General features: G+C 44.8%; 1 protein-coding gene across 1 annotated transcript in view; it reads right to left on the bottom strand.

Moving 5' to 3' along the window:
* Positions 1–19403, bottom strand: part of GRK3 (G protein-coupled receptor kinase 3) — a 61227-nt gene that overhangs the window by 29207 nt on the left and 12617 nt on the right. The window contains exons 2-5 of the mRNA XM_059863913.1: positions 18249–18325; positions 4345–4418; positions 1439–1540; positions 574–648 (exon numbers count right to left, since the gene is read on the bottom strand). Coding sequence (XP_059719896.1) covers positions 574–648; positions 1439–1540; positions 4345–4418; positions 18249–18325 — 328 coding nt within the window. The remainder of the gene's footprint in view (positions 1–573; positions 649–1438; positions 1541–4344; positions 4419–18248; positions 18326–19403) is intronic.

The raw sequence follows: 19403 nt of genomic DNA on the forward strand, positions 1-19403 counted from the left end.
CCCTTGCTGAGAGATCAGCACCTTGAAATCACAGGTGACTTTGTCCAGGGAAATCCCTCCCCTGGGTGTGTCAGGGCCCAGCATTGCAATCACCAATTTCCAGCTCATGGCAGCAGCCAGAACAGCTCAGGAGCACAACAGACAACAGGCAGGGGCAACCTCCACATTTTTTTCAGCACATAAAAATACATCAGATTTAGATAAAAGACATTTAGGCTTACAAACACCCCCATGATGGATAAGACTATTTCTCCACTGTTGCAGCTCAGTTCACCCTGACAGGATGAGCATCTTCCTGATGGAAAGTGATTTACTCTAAATCATTTAATGGCTCAAAATTACACAACTATAAAAACTCTTTTATTCACACACCAAGCTATAGTTTGCTTTTCTAAATGTGCTTGAAAATATTATAGATAACAAGAGTAAATTGTAATTTTGACTTGGAAAAGCACTTCAATCCCACTTACAGCACAGAATATGTACCAGTCCCATTTATTCAGTCTCTTTAAAGAGTATCTAAAAAGTCACTTTCTGTCAGAGAAGCTGAATGTTCAGACTGTGAAAGCTCACCTGGAAAAGGCTGGCTGGCACTTGTTTCTTGGCTAAATGTGTTTGTACATGATCTACAGCTTGTTTTGAGAAAGGCTTTTGGAAAAGAAAAAGGAAGATTTCAAACAGTTGGAACTGTCAGGAGTTTCATTTCAGGTCAGAGCACTGTTGTTCTTTTCCCCACATGGAAACACCGACCCCAAGGGGAATCAATAGGGCCTCCCACAGGTATATCCCAGTGAATATTGTGTGAAATGTGCAGAATGATCCAGTAACAGGATTATTCTGAAGCAGAAAAGCGGGAGAGGGGAAGATGAAGAGGAGGGAGGTAAAAATTAAAGGGGGTGATGATCCTCCTTTAACAAATCCACGAAAAATCCCATTTACAGACACAGCTCCAGAAGCAGACATGAACTTTTTACTAATAAAATAATGCATTCTGGGAGAAATAAAAAAAAAAAAATAAAAGCTTAAACCTTCCACCCAAAGCATGATACCACCAGGATACAACACCCTGCAAATCCTTCTTTCAAATGAGAGCACATGAAACTGGTAAGAACAGATCAATGGGCCCAAACTTCAGCTAGAGAAAATGTGTCTTTTCAATGACTTTAGCCACATCTCTATACACAGACCCTGCATTTATTTCATCCTTTTGGAAACAGACATTTAGTCTAAAGAAACATAAACCAGAAAAATCTCCTGATACTTCCTTTGCTTGCCACTGAGTTTAATGAAAATTGCAGCATGCCACCAACCTTTACATCTCAATAAAAAAAAAAAAAAAAATTAAAAAAAGCAACATTGTGAATTTGGCCAAACCCATATCCTGGATTTCAAAGGGAAATGCAGATTCCAGGCAGGGGGGAAAGGGCAGGATACCCACGTGGGAACAGGAGAGCAGCTCCTTCATGATGTAGGTGTCGTAGATCTGCCGGCTCCGCGACAGCCGCTCCTCCTCCGAGTCCAGCTTCTCGTACTCCTTGATCTGCAGCACAAGCACACACACACATTCCCTTGTGATTTCTCACTCCTTGGGTCAAAACAGGGCTTGGGCTGAAGTTTTATTTTATTGTTTTCTTTATTGATGAAAAATCACCTGCGACAGCACAGTTACGGCTGGGATTTCCCTTTAATATTGGAATTTTTCAGCTCTGGTACAGGTGCCCAGGGCTTTGGTGGAGTCCCCATTCCTGCAGGGATTTAACAAGATGTGGCACTTGGGGACATGCTCAGTGGTGGCCTTGGCAGTGCTGAGTAAACAGTGGGACTCCATGGGCTGAGAGGGCCCTTCCAAACAAAAATTCCCTGGTCACAGAACATTGTCACCGACACGTTTTATGAAAAATCCTTTCCTTAGGATTTTTCTTCCTGAGAGGCCTCAAGAACAAAATGTAAACAATGACTATCTGCTGCTGTGGAATGCAACAGGTGCATCTGTGATTGGTCTCATGTGGTTGTTTCTAATTATTGCCAACCACAGTCCAGCTGTTTCAGACTGTTCCGGTCAGTCCAAGCCTTTGTTATTCCTTCCTTTTCTATTCTTAGCAAGCCTCCTGATGAAATCCTTTCTTCTATTCTTGTGGTATTGTTTTAATATAAGATATATCATAAAATAATAAATCAGCCTTCTGAAACATGGAGTCAAGATTCTCATCTCTTCCCTCATCCTAAGACCCCTGCAATCACCGTCACAGCACATCAGGAACAGACGTCCAAGAAAGAATATAAAGCACATTTCAAAATGTTCACACAGTTCAGCTACACTGTGGATTTGAACCCTAAAGGTGGCTAAAAGACAGTTTTACAAAATACATCAAGTTTCCTCAGGTGTGCTGTAGCAGATCAGGGTGTTCCAGGTGAAACAACAGCAACCCCAGACAGTTCATTTACAAAACAAAACCTGGCAACCAGTTCCAGAACAAAAAGTTCACCCAGTCCAAGGGTCCTCTGGAGCATATTTAGGGAAAGAGCTCTTCCAGAAGTGACAACATGTAAAAAAACATGCGAGGGGAAAGGCTCAGCACTGCCTTCCTGGACCTTCCAGCATCTGCTTGTGAAGCCCTGGAATGCAGATCCCTGGCAGTGAGCAGATCTGCTCCGTGCCACACAATCCCAGCACTGCTTAGGTTGGGAAAAAACCTCCAAGATCATCAAATCCAATTATCAAGAGACAAACTGGAACCAACCTACCTCTGGAGGAGGAACATTAATTAAAGTCAGTATCTTTCTAGCTGTACTGCTGGTGTTTGCTGACATGATAAGGCACCAGTCCCACCCCGATCTGCCATCTGTGCTGCTTCCCCCTTGATACCAATTTATAATTAAAATGACTCAAAATGTCTTTGCCCAAGAAACACTTTTAATTAATGCAATGACACAAAATAATTAGCAGTACAGGAGGAAGCCTGATGGATATCTGGTTGTCTTATTTGAGCACAACCTCCTATCCCTCAATGTTTGGTTGCTAAAGGACCCAACTCCCCAGTCAGTGTTCAGGGGTTTCAGCAGAGTCCCCCAGAGACCAAAAGGATCTCCCCAAAAACTGGGATCAGAATGCATTTGTTTTCAAGTATTTAGAAGCTCTTTTTTTCTTTTTTTTTTACCCATTTTCCATCCTTTTTCTTTTTAATTTCTTTTCTTTTCCTTCTGCAACCGATCGGGATGAATCACTCATCCTGTTAAATGCCTGATCGTGACTCCAGCTGCAGTGATATGAAATCCCTGGAGTACAGAGCTCTTCTACATCAAGCAATTTTTAATGTAGCAATGCACTCAGATTATTCTATGTGTAAGAAATGCAGCAAGTAAATCAAATATATAAAAAAAGGAAAAGTTCCTGGATCCGGTATGTCACAGAGGAAAACACAATGAACCTCTCTTTAAATATCTTTAATGGGATTTTTCCAGAAGTACATGACAAAGCACTGAAATTCTTTTGAGGCAACATTTTGCTAATAACCTAAAAATACAATTTTGAATTGTTTCAGAGATAAAGAGGCAGCCAAAAATATCCTGCTAAATAATCTGGTACAACAGGCCTCAGATTACTTCTGACAGTGATATCTTCAGTGTATAAAGAGATGGAAATGATAGAAAAAGATTCTTTATTGACAGCAGGTATCTGATCTGAGTGGGGGAATGGAATCTTGCTGAGGACTGATCTCCAAACTGATACCAGCTGTTTGTGCTGATAGCAAGAAAAAAGTTAAATTCTCAGTTCATGAGTGAAGCAGCCAAGGCTATTCCAGCTCTAATTAACCCTGAGCATCAGGCATGGGCAGGTCTGCCCTGAAATCAGCACCTGGGACAGGATTCACTGGGGCTTTATTCAGTGTCACAAATGTAACAGGAAATGGATGAATGAATGGAGCCATGGAGTTCAGACCCTGCAGCAGCAGAAGCTGGGGAGGACCAGGGCATTCCTTGGAATTATTGATCCTTTGGGATGTGCCCTGCACAGTGCCTGTCAGCTCCTTCACTGGGTATCTCCTGACAAGGGACACAACTCATCCATCTGAAGCCACCTCTCGTGTCCCCTCTGTCACAGCAGCTCCTGAAACATCTGAGCAGCTCCCACCCCTCATCCCTCCACAATCCCCCCCTGATGCCTTTGCTGGGGAAAGACCTGAAGGGTTTCAGTGTCACCCCAACACCAGCAACTTCATCCCAGATCCTCTTCTACCAGTCCACACTGCTTCAATCTCCCTCTCCTTCCCTCTCAGCATTCCCTGATGGAGCAGGACAGCCTCACTCCCTGCACAGCCCCAAACCTCCATCACCAGCACTTACCTCCTCATAGAACTTCAGCTGAGGGACAGCTTCATCGATCTCATTCATGCAATAGTCTTTAAAGAGCAAAAATCCTGGAAAGAAAAACAGAAAGATCAGAAAAACTTGTCTCATTACACTTGTAAAAAGGCTCATGAAACAACCTGAGTTCCACCACGGGCTGCATAAACCTGTGTGAGCATCCCCAATTGCCAAGGTTTAGGATTCTGATTCCAGCTCTTCATTTCCAGCACAAAAGGATCCCAAGCCTGCCTCACCTCCCACAGGTGTATTAAGCCCATTACTGCTTCCACCTGCTGAGGATTTTATGAGGCATTTCCATAATGCACCAAAATATCCTGTTCCTCTTCACAGACCACATTTTCTTCTCTTTTTTCCCCCCAGTAAAAACTAGACACTATTCACGTTTTGGGGGTTTTTTTTGTAAGAGATTTACCTACATTTCACTGATGAAGCACAACCTCTTCTGCACTCCCATTTCAGAATTACCGGTTCATGTTACCTCTAATGGGTTTTATTGCTCAATAAATTACATCAGGGTCTTTACAGTTCCTTTGCAAGTAATTTAGAGCATGACCCCAGCAGGCTGCAGATGAGAATCTTCCATTAGGAGCATTTTAATGCACTGTCACAAGCCTCATCCCATGGAAGCTCTGTCTTTCCCTGCCTCTGAGCTGGCACCTGCTACCCTGGAATTTCACACAGCAATCCGTGTCACAAATGTCCCCATCACTGCCAAACCCACCCAAAGTCCCCCATCTCCTCAGCCAGACCATGCACCTGCACCTCTCCTTGCCAGCTCGGCTTTTTGAGGGCAAAAAGTGACATTTTGGGAGCTGATTCAATATTGCTTATTTCCCACATGACGGAACCAGCAGCAGCACGGAGCAGAATCCTGCTGAATGGACTGAACTTTTCTAGGACAATGAACCAAAGATTGGGTAATTAAGAGACTGAAGAGTGGCACAAACAGCTCTGAATGCAGTGAAAGAAAAATCCCTGGCCTGGTCCCAGCTCCTGGCTGGTGCCCAAAAAAACCCACAAACAACAAAAAAACACAACAATAAACCACAAAGACAACTGTGGGAGGAGTGTGAAAATATACCAACACACATTTCCAGCAGGGCCACGCCAAACATTCCAGCCCTGCTTAGTATTTTCCAAACTTTTTAAATTTAATTATGGCAGAGAAAGAAGAGGTTCCCAAGCCCATGGCACAGGGAACAATCAGAGGCTTATGCAGCCACAGGACACGGGCTGCTCCTCCCTGAGGCCCCTTGGCACTGCACTGCAAAAACCCAGATATACCCAAAATACACAGACTGAGAGCTGAGGCTGCTCAGCCTGGGGAAGAGAAGGTTGGGCAGGGACCTCACAGCACATTCCAGGATCTGAAGGAGCTACAAAGAAGCTGGAGAGGGATTTTGCATCAGGAACTGGAGTGACAGGACAAGGGGGAATGGCTTCAGACTGAAACAGAAATTTAGGTGAGATATATGGAATAAATCACTCCCTGTGAGGTTGCTGAGGCCCTGGCACAGGGTGTCCAGAGAAGCTGTGGCTGTCCCATGCCTGGAGGTGTCAAAGGCCAGATTGAACAGGGCTTGGAGCAACTTTGGATAGTAGAAGATGCTCCTACCCCATGGATGATCTTTAAGGTCCCCTCTACCCCAAACCATTCAGTGATTCTATAATTCAGACAAATCCAATTAGAGCCTAAAGTTCCCCAGACTGGAATTGTTTCTGTTTCGCCCTCCCATTCTATCAACAGACCCTGCACTTCCCCTGCAGCACAAAGGAAATCTCCTCCTTTACTGCTGCTCTTGGATTGAGTGAAAAATGATCAGCCAGAAACTGCAGCTCTCACATAATGGCACAACGAAGTGACAGATGCAGCATTGAGTAAGTGACAGGAGTTTTAAGAAGTTCAGGGGGAGCTGACGAGGAGCACAATAAGCACAGTTAACAGCACACAGAAAAATAAGCCCAGGAACAGAAAGCAGGAATTAATAAAATGATAGCGTTAAGTAACAGCTAAAAAGAACCAGCAATTATTTATGAAATAAAGATGCTGACAGCTTTTCCTTCTGCTATAACTATATAATTTCTGCAACAACCAGATCACTGGTTGTTAAGGGAAAGGAAAAATATTTTTTAAGAGTTTCTTCTGGCAACACCAAAGTGATGGATGATATCAATAATACACACACAGAGTGTGGGGCAGCACCCAGCCCCTCTGGGCTCCAGCCTCTGGACAATCATTTTCCCCTTTAGCTCTGTACTTACAATCCCAAGACAAATTTGCCAAGTGCCATGAATTGCACTGACTCCAGTGACCAAGGCAAAATGTCTTTCAAGGAGGGATGAAGGCCACCTTTGAGGTTTGCAGAGGAAGCAGGAAGGGATGGGCTGGTGGGGAGAGCAGATTCAGGTCAGGCAGCTCACCCACAACCAGGTACCCACAGAGCTCATCCCCAGCTGGACAAGGTCCCTGTCACAAGGAGGGGAACCAAGTTAACCCATCTCTTGAAAACAGAAAATGAATGTTTACTTCAGTATTTATTTCAAATAATTGTGGTTTTTTCCAGCATGAGCACAGGAATTTTGCATGAAGTCCTGACTCTAATCAACAGCATCCCTCCACCCCTGTTGTTTGTCTCCAGAATTCAGCCCTTCCCACAGTCAAAGAACACAAATGCTGCTGGTGACCAGCCACACACTCCAGACCCCTCATCATCTTTGTGGCCTCCACTGGACCCTCTCCAGGAGCTCCTTGTCTTTCTTGAGCAGTGGAGACCAGAACTGAACACCACAGCCCAGATGTGGCCTCACTAGGGCCACTCAGCAGGATTAAAGCCACCTTCTCATTTTCCATTTCCGTGGCATTTTCCTGTCTGTGGCCCTGCCAAATTCCCCCCAGGGCAGCAGCCACAGGGGCCAGCACTGGCCTCTGCCTTCTCCAGCAGTCTAAAGGTCACCTGCAGCCACAGCACCACCTCCTCATCCCTGTCAGTTAGCTGAGAGCACGGAATCATAAATAAAATAAAACAGAACAACAACGAGGAACTCCATCGTAAAACACTCGGAGAAAACGACTTATCTAATTCTAACTGGAATTTTATGAGCATCAGATTCAAGTGACCTTTTAACAGGAGTAAATAAAAATCTTATTAAAGCAAACAGGAGTGACTAGGTGAGAGAGCAGAGCTAAAAATAGCCAGCTTTAGCCCCGATACAAGCGTTCACAATGTCACTGATTGAAAGGAAGCTGCATCTATTTACAGCAGGCCTGAACGTGGTCCAAAATGCTGATGTAGCCCCTTTCTAGTAGGCAAAATAGCAAATTAGAGAACAAAAATATCAAGCTGTTTCCAAATCCTCCCGAAACGTGCTGTGTATAAATACAGAGGCCTGACAACCAAAGCAGCAGTGACATCTGCACCAGACACGGGCTCCTCTCCTGGCCAGGAAAAGCTTTGGGAATGTGGGATGGTGCTCAAGGCTGCAGCACAGCCTCTGTCCCTGCTCAGGACACTTGAAGGTCTCCAATCTCAGTCCCTCCAAGATGTGGTTCATGATCTTTCTTGCTTGGTGAGCTCAGCTAACAGCAAGAAGCCACGGCCAGAGGGATGTCTCACATCCTGCTCTCTGCACCTCCCTGGCAGGACACTGCACCAAGGTGGGCCAGGGGAGGGTCAGGCTGGAAATCAGGAGGAATTTCTTCCCAGAAAGGGTGGTCAGGCATTGGAAGGGGTTGCCCAAGGGAGTTTGGAGTCCCCATCCCTGGAGGTGTCCAAGGAAATCCTGGATGTGGCACTCAGTGGTGACAAGGTGGTCATTTGGCACAGGTTGGACTCGATGGTTCTGGGAGGAATTTCCTGACCCACATGATTTTGGGGTTCTGGGGCATCTTCTACTCAGGAATGTCTCCCTGTAGACCTGCCACAGGACAGCACAGCACAGCTGTGTTTAAATCCAGCTGTGGGTGTCTTCAACCTCCTGAAATAGCCCTCAGTGACCTTCAGATCCATCAGTACCAGGAACAGATCTGGGTCATAGACACAAACATTGGGACACAGTCTCAAAAAAACCACATAAAACCTGTGATTCCCACCAGCCTGCAATTGTCACAGAACACCAGGCCAGGCTCAGCCTCCTGTTCTGTGCAGTGCCCACACAGAGCTGACACAGCACAGAGTAATTCAGGCCACCTAAGAGCTCCACAGCTGAGAGAACCACCAATTTCCCTCTCCAGGAACAAAGATCACCAGGGAAAACTGTGTAGGAATTGTGCTCTGGCAAGGTGCAAAGCCACAAGAACTCTCCCAGCCCAGAAAGCATCACACATTCCACTACTTTCCTTTCCTTTTTCCATTCTTTCCTAATTGAGCCTAATGTTCATTCCCTTTGCATTAAATATAATACATTATAACAGACTGAAACATATTCCTGTGCATAGGAAGCAGGGGAAAAGAACAAACTGTCTTTCATGAGGACGTGCATCCAGTGGTGAGGAGAACAGAACAATTTCCCCAGAACAGAACCAAACTGAGCTCAAAATTAGGCTGCAAGTTGCCAGGTAGCCTGTTTAATGAGGTCTAGAAATCCTTATATGAAAATAAGCTTTGGCTAAAAGGTTTTAAGTGTTGTCAAAGAAAAACTTCTTATTTCCAGGCCTGTTCTCCAGTAGCTTTTCACCCAGGGAAATCATTGCTGAAGCTTGGTCAGCCCTCTTTCTAAACACCAGACTTGTGCATGCCTGGAATTCCTGCAGGGAGAGGAGCAGGAGAGCTGAGCTGCTCCTCCAGCACTGACACTGAGGACATAATGGAGGAATATCCACAAATTCTGTGTCAAACCTCAAAAGCTTGAGCCAAGTAGAGCATGTCAAGCAGTGAATACACAGATTTACTGAAAGCTTCACTCAATTATCCTTATTTAGGTTGCCCAGAGAAGCTGGGGCTGCTCCATCCCTGGAAGTGCCCAAGGCCAGGTTGGATGGAGCTCTAAGAAACCAGGGATAGTGGAAGGTGGAATGGATGAGATTTAAGGTCCTTTCCAACCCAAAGCACTCAGGGATTCTCTGAATATCCTCATGAAATAGTAGCTCTGAATACTGAATATGTGACCAATCATTTTTTAAAGCCATGCAGAGAAAATAATGGGGAAAACTTAGCTCTGAACCATATTTACTATGTAGCCTTCATATTCTGGTCTCCTTTAACATGCAGATTCCAGCTGACTGAAGTAGAAAATCAAAGGCATTCAACATATCAAAGGTGAAAGAAAAAAGTGGGTTTTACACAAGAAAAAGCTCCTCTATAAGATGGAGGAGTAAAAACACTAAACAAAAATACACAAAAATATTCTGATTTTTAAAAGGACCACTAAACACAGAATGGAAGCATTTCATTTCAATCAGTTATTACAAAGAATGTGATTAAATTCCTTCACTAAATCCCATCAAGGAATACACAGCACTTGAGGTTTTCTTTTTAATTCACTTGTAAACAGAAGAAACTCACAGCCCTTTGCAACTGGTAATAGTTGGTACCAGCAAGCTAACAACCAGGAGCAGCTTAAAAACCTCATGGTGGTGGACTGGGCTTTGTTGCCTCTGTTTTTTCCTCACATCACAATTCAGGCACTACCAAGGATGTGAAAGTTATTTTCCTGACCAGTATTTCTCCATTATAAACATTTTAACATTAATTACATAACACAAGCCAACATCTCTTTATTATTGAGAAACACACTTTTCCTTCTGCCCTGCTCCAAGCTGAGAATTTCACTGCTACCAATTACTGAACACACAAACTCCACTGGGAAATGCAGCTCTGCTCCTCAGGAAGGGCCTAAATCCAGGTGTGGTTTTTAGTGGCAGCTAGGTGACAGAATCATTTGATGAATACATGGAATAACTCCACAACAAAAGGGTGTTCTCAAGCCCCTGGTGCCAGCATTAGCCTCAGCAAGCTCTGCTCAATATCTGAACCACTGTGAAGAGCCAAATTGTTCAGCCAGAGCATCGAGGAACTGTTGTGCTGTGGTCAAAATCAAAACACAAAGCCAGCAGTATTCAGTCAGTAAATACACACAGCACTTAGGTAAAGAGCAGCAAAACCACTAAAATAACAGTGACAGAGCCCAGCTGATTCTGCTGCAGGAATTTCTGACTCTTCCTCTGGTTCATTCTGGCACTCTAAGAAAGTTGCTGTGAGCTGGAGGCTCAGACACAGATGGTTCTGCTGCTCTTCCTCTTTTAATCACAGAAATCATGGGCAGAAGTATCTAGAAACACTAAGAAACTGGTTTGCAGGTTTTTGACCCCACCTATCCAACCTCCATGGACACACAGGTGACAGCAGGATGTCCCAGAGACCCTGGCTGGACAGGACACTGTCAGGGAAGGGGGTTTGTCAGGTGTATTGCCCACATTTTTTACAGAGGAAATGTTGTATGGACCAATGAAAGGATCTGGAAATGGGGTAATTGACAGCCAGAGCTCTCCAGCTCCTCTGACCTCTCTATCCCTTAAATGCACTGCTGAAAGAGAGAACATTTAACTCCAGTAATTTAGATTCCACGGACTGGTGCTGGTTCTGAGCTGTCAGTGCTGAGGGATCCCACTGAGGGGAATGAGCAGCACTGGCAGGCCCAGAGAATCTGCTTTATTAACAACATTAATAATGCTTTTACAGCTATGCAGGTAAAGCTCATTAAAGCTGTTACCATGCCACCTCAGACATGGCAAACCAACACTGCCCTACTTCCCAGTGGTGTGCAGAGGCTTAATTAGCTGTGAACTGTTTCAAGACACATTGATAAAAACTCCATGGGAGTGCAACTGTTCCAGATTGACTGAGGAATTGCAGGGTGGGAAGAGGAGGAAATCAGGACCGTGTGTGAATAGTGGTGGGGCACAAGGAGAAGACTGCACCAGGAAGGGGTGAAGAAAGCCCAAGTGAGGCCAAGCAGAGAGGGAACATCACCTTTGGGATGGAAGCCACTTTGCACAGTGTTAATCACAGACTATCCAGAGCTGGCAGGGACCCAGAGGATCATCACCCACTCCTGGCCCTGCACAGACACCCCAACAATCCCAGGCTATCCCTGAGAGCAGTGTCCAAGTGCTCCTGGAGCTCTGGCAGCCCCAGGGCTGTGCCCATTCCCTGGGGAATCCATTCAGCACCCAGCACCCGCTGGGGGAAGAACCTTTTCCTAAAACCCAGCCTAAACCTCCCTCACATGATTTTAAACCACGGCAAAGAGAGCTCAAGAAAAGGCTGAAAAGGGCTGACCCAACCACCCAGGGCCCTCCTGATCCAAAAGGAAAGAATTTTCCTACAGGATTCCAGGGGCAAAGCAAACACACCTCTGGCAGGTGCACAGCAGAGCAGGTGCTTGTGTTTGTGTGTGTTCTCTGAAGCTTCCCTGGAAACAGCCAAGGGAAATGTCATGTAAATAATTTCTAATTTGTTCTATTATAGAGTGATATTCCTTAACACTCTCTTCTTCTCTCTTATTTTACTACTTCAGTTCAAATTGCCAGTTTGCCTGGAATTCTTGATAATTTAACCCAAAAACCGTATCATTGCACTGCTCTGCTGAGATAAAGACTTTCTCCCCATGCCTTATATCTTCCAACAACTGCACTGCATATAAATGCTAATCTACCAGGATGTGTACATTATCCATCATGGGATGTTCCAGATGATAGGGCATATATATTTCCTATTTTAAAGCTCAGATTTAATCTGCAGCTCCCCTGGGAAATCACACAACACAGCATCTTCAACCCCCCACAAAGGCAGGCAGGCTGAAGCCCAGCAAAGAAATGCTCAATTATTTCTCATCAAAAGAAAATCCAAAATGAATACATGCATTTTGGTAGTGCCTTTGGATACTCTTTATCCCTGACACCAAGACAGACAACTCCAGTGCACATAAAATCTACAGCAGGAGCTTCAGCAACACCCCTCAAAATGATCTTCGAAGTAAATCATGCCAAGTCTCACTTTATTTTACCACAAAACAAGAGGGTGTTGAAAGAAATGGAGCTTCCAGTAACACCGAAAATTGTGACATAATAAAGAGATCTTAAATATAACACTCATTTGGTGAAAAAACACTGCAAACAGAAAACCAGACCATCTTTTAGGAGGCTCAGAGCACGGATTTTCTCTTTCACTGTCCCTCCCGCCCCCGACCTTGTTTGGTACAAGCAGAGCATGGTGTGAGGAGCAGATCCCCTGTGAAATATCTCACATTAACGGTTTCTGTTTCAGTTTGCAGCCACACAGTTTCCGATGTCTCCTTGTGGTTTGGGCTCTTGTGTTGTTTTTAACAGATCACAGAAGTGTGCAGGGCCAGAGGGGCTTCCACAGCCCCTGAGAGCCTCCTGCAGCCTGTCCACAACCCCACATCCCAGGCTGATCTTGTACTGAAAATTACAAATACCATGAGAAAGAAGAAGATCAGTACTCAAACAGCATTTAAAATGCAATTTTTGTTTGGAAGGCAACTTCCTAATTTTGGTGGTGTCTACTTCTGTGTGGTGGCTGCCAGGTCAGAACCAGAACCTCAGAATAAAACCAGTTTGCAGAAACGACCTGTGCCCCTGCTTTTACAGAAAACTCACCAGGCAATATGTCCCAGCTACTTGGCTGCACATTATTTAACATCAAAGTACCAGAACAGAGCAAATTCATCACAGTGCTCATGATACAGCTCAGAAAAGTCATCCCTGCTCACTTCACAGCCAAAAATTCAGGTGCTTTTCTTCACTCCCGACCAAGTTTTATAGCCTTCATTGTTATTTCCTCAGAGGACGATTTAATTAGTCCAGAATGCCAACAGCACATAGATCTTCTGCTTAAATTAAACAATAGCTTAAATAATGCTCTAGGGAGTCACTTTTCCCAGCCTGTTATTTTTAGGCAGTTCAGGGAGCATGGTGCCAGCAGAAAGAGGAAGAGCAAGAATGTTTTTCTCAACAGATTTTAACTCCTATCCAATGATTAGCACCAAAGCTCTGAAATAATGAAATATGAGTCCTTAACTAGAGAAAGAAGCAACAGAAAGCATAATTCACTGCCCCAAAAAAATCCTGCTGAAGGTGTTCTCACCCCAGTTTTGGTTGTTTTGTTTTTTTTTTTTTTAACAGAAAGTTGTTCCTGACCAAGCTGGAGGAAACAGCAGCCAGCAGGGTCAGTTTGAGCACATTTCCCTGAAAATGAGAAGGGCAGGAACAGAAGTCCCTGTGCAGAAGGAGCTACAAAACAGACCAAATGCTCTGGAAGCTCAGCTGAGGAGCTGCAGAACAAACATGATCCATGCTGAGCTGGATCAGGACAAGGGGAGCAGGGAAGGGGCTGAGGGCCCCCACAAACCCCCGTGGGTTGGAACCAGCCCCTGATGCAGATGGCAAGATGCTTCCCCCCTGCTGGGAAAACCTCCAGCTTGGAGCTGGTTGAGGAGGATATGGAAGACAGTGGAATGAATCACCTCAGAAAGATCATCCCTCACTCTGCAAAAGTGGATGGTAAATAAGGAAAAAAAAAAAAAAAGGTTTGTAACTTCTTACGTCAACTACAAGTTGTTTTAATTAGCTCTATTTCACAAAGAAAAAAAAAAAAACCTAAGCCACCTTCGGGGGAAAAAAAAATCAAGTTACTTCCTAGGAAAGGTGCAAAACTCACACTGCAGCAAGACCAGCTGCTGAAACAGCTAAAACACGTCCTGTTCTCATCCTGCCCCCAGCCCAACGGCCCCGCAAGAGATGAGAAACTCAGAAGGGTGTGAAGGAACTGCCACGTCCCCCAGCTCCAGAGATGAGAGCAGCCTGCTGGCCTTCACCAGGGTCTCCAGCAGTCACCAGGGAGCCCAAGGCTGAAGCAAGCCAGGCATGGAGCTGTGGATGCTCTAAGATCACATCCCAGGATTTCTAACCCATCTCCATTCCCTGCCTTGCAGCACAGCTTGTCTGAAAGCCCAGAGCCAGACACCAGAGTCACTGAGCTGTAACTGGCAGCAAGTTTGCTCCAAAGCATTTAATAACCAGGAGAATCCTGTTCCAAAGCAATATTATGATCTCATAGATTCCCTTGAAGGCCTTGGCTGCAGCAGCCCCTGATCTGCTCATTCCCCACCTGCCCTCTGAGGGCAGGGGCTCCCCAAGTGTCCCCACCCCACAGGGCAGGGGAACATGACAAGGACTCCACGTGCCATTTTAACACAGTTGAGAAGCAGAGTGGATTCCACTTATAAATTATGAATATTGGGACACCAGAGTCATAGAATGATTTGGTTTGACCTTACAGACCATCTCATCCCACCCCCTGCCATGGGCAGGGACACCTTCCACTAGCCCAGGCTGCTCCTAGCCCTGCCCAACCTGGCCTTGAACGCTTCCAAAACCTCTCAAAACGTCTCTTTTTCTAAAGAAACTCCTAATCTGGTGTTGTAGCAAACAGGATGTGGTAAAAGAAAACCAGCTAAGGTGGTTACGCATTCGGCTTCGAGACAGGCTGTACTTCCCCAAGAGGCTTCTGCTGTGGAGGAAGCAGCTTCTGAAGGAACAGCCGGCTGGGCTGGGCTGCCAGAGCACTCTTCTGGGTGCTTCTACGAGCTCCATGTCCTCTGACTCACCAGGACATTCTTAGAGAGCTCCAGATCCTTCTGGAGCATCACTCAGGGGGCAAACAGCAGTGCCAGCACCAAGGGATGAGAGCAGCCTGCTGCCTTCCTGAGGGAAGGGATGCAAATCGGGGACAGACTTGTTTGTGCAAATCTGATGGAGCCTCCGGGCCATTTTCATCCCTGATGAGCTTCCTGCTCTTATCCTGATCCTAAAGGTTTTGGGTTCCAAGCCAGAGCTGCCCCTGTGACTCCCTGCAGTTGCACACCTGGCAGGAAGGGAATCTGGGCCAAGCTTTGGCTGTGGGACCAGGAAAGCACTGACCCTAAAATGATTTTAGGGCTCACTAAGAATAAACACTCGCAGGTGATGAGACCAGCACCATAATTAGACACATGCACAGGGAAACATCCATACTGACATCAGAGCCCTTCTGTCAGACAGCTGATCAAAGCCTGGGTTTACATTTGAAAGGATACTGAAAAACAAGAAAAAAGAAGAAAAAAAAAAAAAAAAAACAGTGACCTGGAGCCGTGAGGAAAAATTTAGGTCTGGGAAAAAAAAAAATAAAATAAGAAACAAACCAGTTCTCATCTAGAGCAGTTGCCAAGGAAAAACTGGGGAGCTGGGTGCATTTTACAGTCGGTGTGTAAGGATAAAGCAGGGAGTGCTGGATGGCTCCTCAGCAAAATCATCGCAGGAAAAACCAGGGAAGATCCAGCAGAATTCCTGGAGATCCAGGCTGATGGAGACTCCAACCCCACACTGGCACACCCAGGACCTGCCCCACCTGTGGTCTCACCACATCCCCCCCAGCCAAAGAGACAAGGAGCAGAACAAAAAGGTGATTAGAGTTTTAATTACCTCCCCATACTTCTTCTCACAGCCCTTTGCAGAAACGCTCAAAACTGCAGGTACTTTACCACAAGCAATTATGCTAATGTCTGGAAACAGAGCTAATTGAGTGGCAAAGAACACGCTAGAAAATGCAATCAAATTTAAATGAACAACCACAGTAAAGGAAATCCTGTATTTTCCAGCGTGATGCAAAGTCTGCTGTTAAAAACAGTCGCGTTTAGCTTTAATCTTTTTTTTTTTTTTTATTTCATTCTAAATCCTATTTGAGCTTCAGAATGAACTGCAACTCCTGCACAGCATTCACAGAACTGCTCCTCATTTCCAGGTAATCCAGGGCAAGTCCTGCTCTGACTGTACCCGGGGAGAGGAGGAGAAACCTCTCCTCTGTGCACAGAAACTAAAATGTTAATGAAACTGGGCTCTAAAATTCCAGCTTTAATGGCTACTACCAACATGGGGGAAAAAAAGAGAAAGATCTAATCCTTCCAAGGTTCCAGTTACCTAACTGTAATTGCTGTAACTAATCAAAATAACTGCAACAGTCCTCGCTGTAACAGGTAATGAAAAGTATTCAATTACATAAATAGAAATATCCATTACATAGAAGATGGTCTGTTTGACTTCTCTTTTTATAGAGAAAAAAAAAAAAAAAAAAAGGACTTCTTCATTTCCCTGCCCCCAAAGAGACTCAGCTGAAGTCAGGCTGTGTTTGGTTGCTTAAAATTCTGCTTATTTTGCAACTGCCAGGCTACAGCAAAATATTAATGATTCAGCACACGCATTGGAGCTGAAGCACACACTGAGGTGTCAGTACAAGCAAACAAGGTATCTGCATTTACATGGCAAAAGTTCTGGGCACAATAAAAAGTCATAGTTTTAGGCACAAGTACAGATCACACTCCAGTTGCTGAAACATAGTGAAAAGACTTCCAATGGCTCTGAGACTCTGAGACACAGGAAAAACGATTATTTTTATCTGGCAATACCTAAAACTCCCACTCCAGTGAGCTGCACACTGCCAGGCAAGCAGGAAGGCTTTGGGCTATTTCTGCTTCAGCCAGAGGGAGGCCAGTGAAAACTCAAGCAGCCCAAAGATGCCCCCATTGCACCACTTTTCCTGGGAAATCAGGTACTCTGTTCACTACAGCCTCATTTCAGACAGGAATAAAACCACTGACCTGCTCAAGACTTCCCAGCCCATTCTCCATTTCCAGGACAGGAGCAGCTGTGCTATCCCAGCCAACTCCTCAAATCTGCCAGCCAAAAATCCCAAGAGCCCCTCATGAAATCATCTCCCTGCTTTATTACCCACACTACCACTAAAATCTTTTCTTTTTTTTTTTCATTGAAACATTAAGGCTCTAGAAAATGGACTAACCTCATCATTTCTGCAACAGCTTTTCTGGTTTTGAATCATGTTCAACCTCACTTCTCCCTTCCACTGCCCACATCACACCCTATTTCAATACTTCCCTGTAGGTCAGATTTAACAGACTGCTCATTCCCACTGCTCTTTCCTGGACTTTTCCCAGCAGGTCCATGTACATTTTTTTAATCCACTGCCAGGATGGACACAACTTTCTGCCAGAAGAGGATTATTTCACATGCCTCACTGGCTACAACACTGATTTTATATTTAGTCGTGTGATGCAGCTGAGCCAACACAGCTCAGGGCTGGCTGTCACAGCCAAGTCCCTGCCCCAAGGGTCCCCAGGCTGTGCCTGGTGATTGCTCTGGCACAGGTGGAGAGGAAGGACACTGCTGGATTTCCCTGGGAGCACTGCATCTTCCCCCTCCCCTGGTTTGTGGAGTGTTTGTCCTTGTGTCAGAAGGACACAGAGGCTCCTCACTGCAGCACTCAGCTAACTGAACACTGATCTCTGATGTTCCCATTCCCTGCATCCACCTTTCCATGATTAACTGCTCCACAAGTCCATTTTCCCAGCAGTTTCACCCCCTGCACACACAGTTTTCACCCCCCCATGCTGGGAGCAAGAACACCATGTCAGAGGGCCAAGACAACACATCTGGGATCTTTTCTCCTGCTCCCTTATCAACAGGCTCATTACCTCTGCAAAGAAAAAAAAAGTTTAACTGATGTGACACATTACATTGTTGACAAGCCCATACCAAGTAATATCATTTTCTCCTCGATGTTTCCAAATAATTTAATTATTTTCCCTGTAGTTTTCCAGAACCTGAAGTTTACAGATGGCCTTGCTCTGTCTTCTTCCCTTTCACAACACTTCATCTTCTTGAAGACCTTTGTTTCACCAAGTCCTGTCCACCCTCCAGTGTTCCTCAATCTACAGCACTGGCTTCTCAGCAGGCACCACAGAGAAATGTAAAAACCAAAGTGATCTTGAAAAGATCTACACAAATAACACTTTATTGAGACATGACTTACCAATTTTCTGATGAAAGATCTTGTCAAAGGTCAATTCACCCCTTTCCTCGAGGTATTTCTGCATAACACTGCGGATACTGAAAGAAAAAAAGGAAAAAAAAAAAGAGGAGTTACCTGAAATTGCTTTTTGATCCCTGAGGTCACTTCCCAGGGGACATCCTGGTCACCACTTTATTCCTGTCTCAGGTTTAGCTTGTACAGTAAAATAACTGCCCAAGTCACCCCCAGCTAGCCACACAAGGAGCCAACAGCAGCTCCATTAGGCCCTGCTTGGCTGCAGTGCACTTAACATCTACTTTGCCTAATTTATAATGTCACAATCACTCGCTTCAACCACATTAACAAAGATTTCCTTTATTTGTCAAGTAACTTCAATATTCATTGTAATATAATGCCCATAAAAATTTCATATGGGCAACAATACAAGAACATAAATCTTAAAATCAATGCAGGCCAGCAGTGCTGGGCCTTGGTAAAGCAACTCTACTGTCACAGTATCGAGCCAAAATTCCACCAGACTTTCTCTGTTTCCAATTTTAAAATCAATAATTTCCATACATGCTATTTATTACTATAATTATACTACTTATTATGATAATTATACTATTTATTATTATAAAAATAACCTTGAACAAAGTACTCATGCTCTAAACAAGGCCATTAAATATCACTGATATTTCTGCAGCAGCAAGACTGAGCAGCTAAGCCTTGCTGACCTCAGGGACATCCCCTCTTGTGTGCTCACAGGGACCCCATCATTAAAATTCTGAGAAGCCTCCCAAATACTGAGGGAGGAAAGCATCCACACTCCTCCTCAGAGGAGCTGAGGCACAAAGTCTGAATGACTTGACCAGAAAAAAGTCTATAATAAAGCCAAGGACTTTTCTGGAAGGCCCTAAACTCCCATGTAGGAAAAAATCCTATTAATAGTTCTCTGTGTATCTCCAAGGCCCACGAGGAACACGGATCTCTGAACAGTGTGATCCAAAGCGAGAGCTCTGGAGGCCAACCACCACATCAAGTCAGACAAGAACTGGGAGGGCTGAACACTGTTAATCAGGTTTGAGATGATAAATTATTCAGTGACGAACTTGCTGTTTATTTGTTCATTAAGAACTGGGTCTGCCCTCTGTGTATTTTAACAATCTAAACAAA

Source organism: Haemorhous mexicanus, chromosome 19 (assembly GCF_027477595.1).
Source record: "Haemorhous mexicanus isolate bHaeMex1 chromosome 19, bHaeMex1.pri, whole genome shotgun sequence".
NCBI lineage: Eukaryota > Metazoa > Chordata > Aves > Passeriformes > Fringillidae > Haemorhous > Haemorhous mexicanus.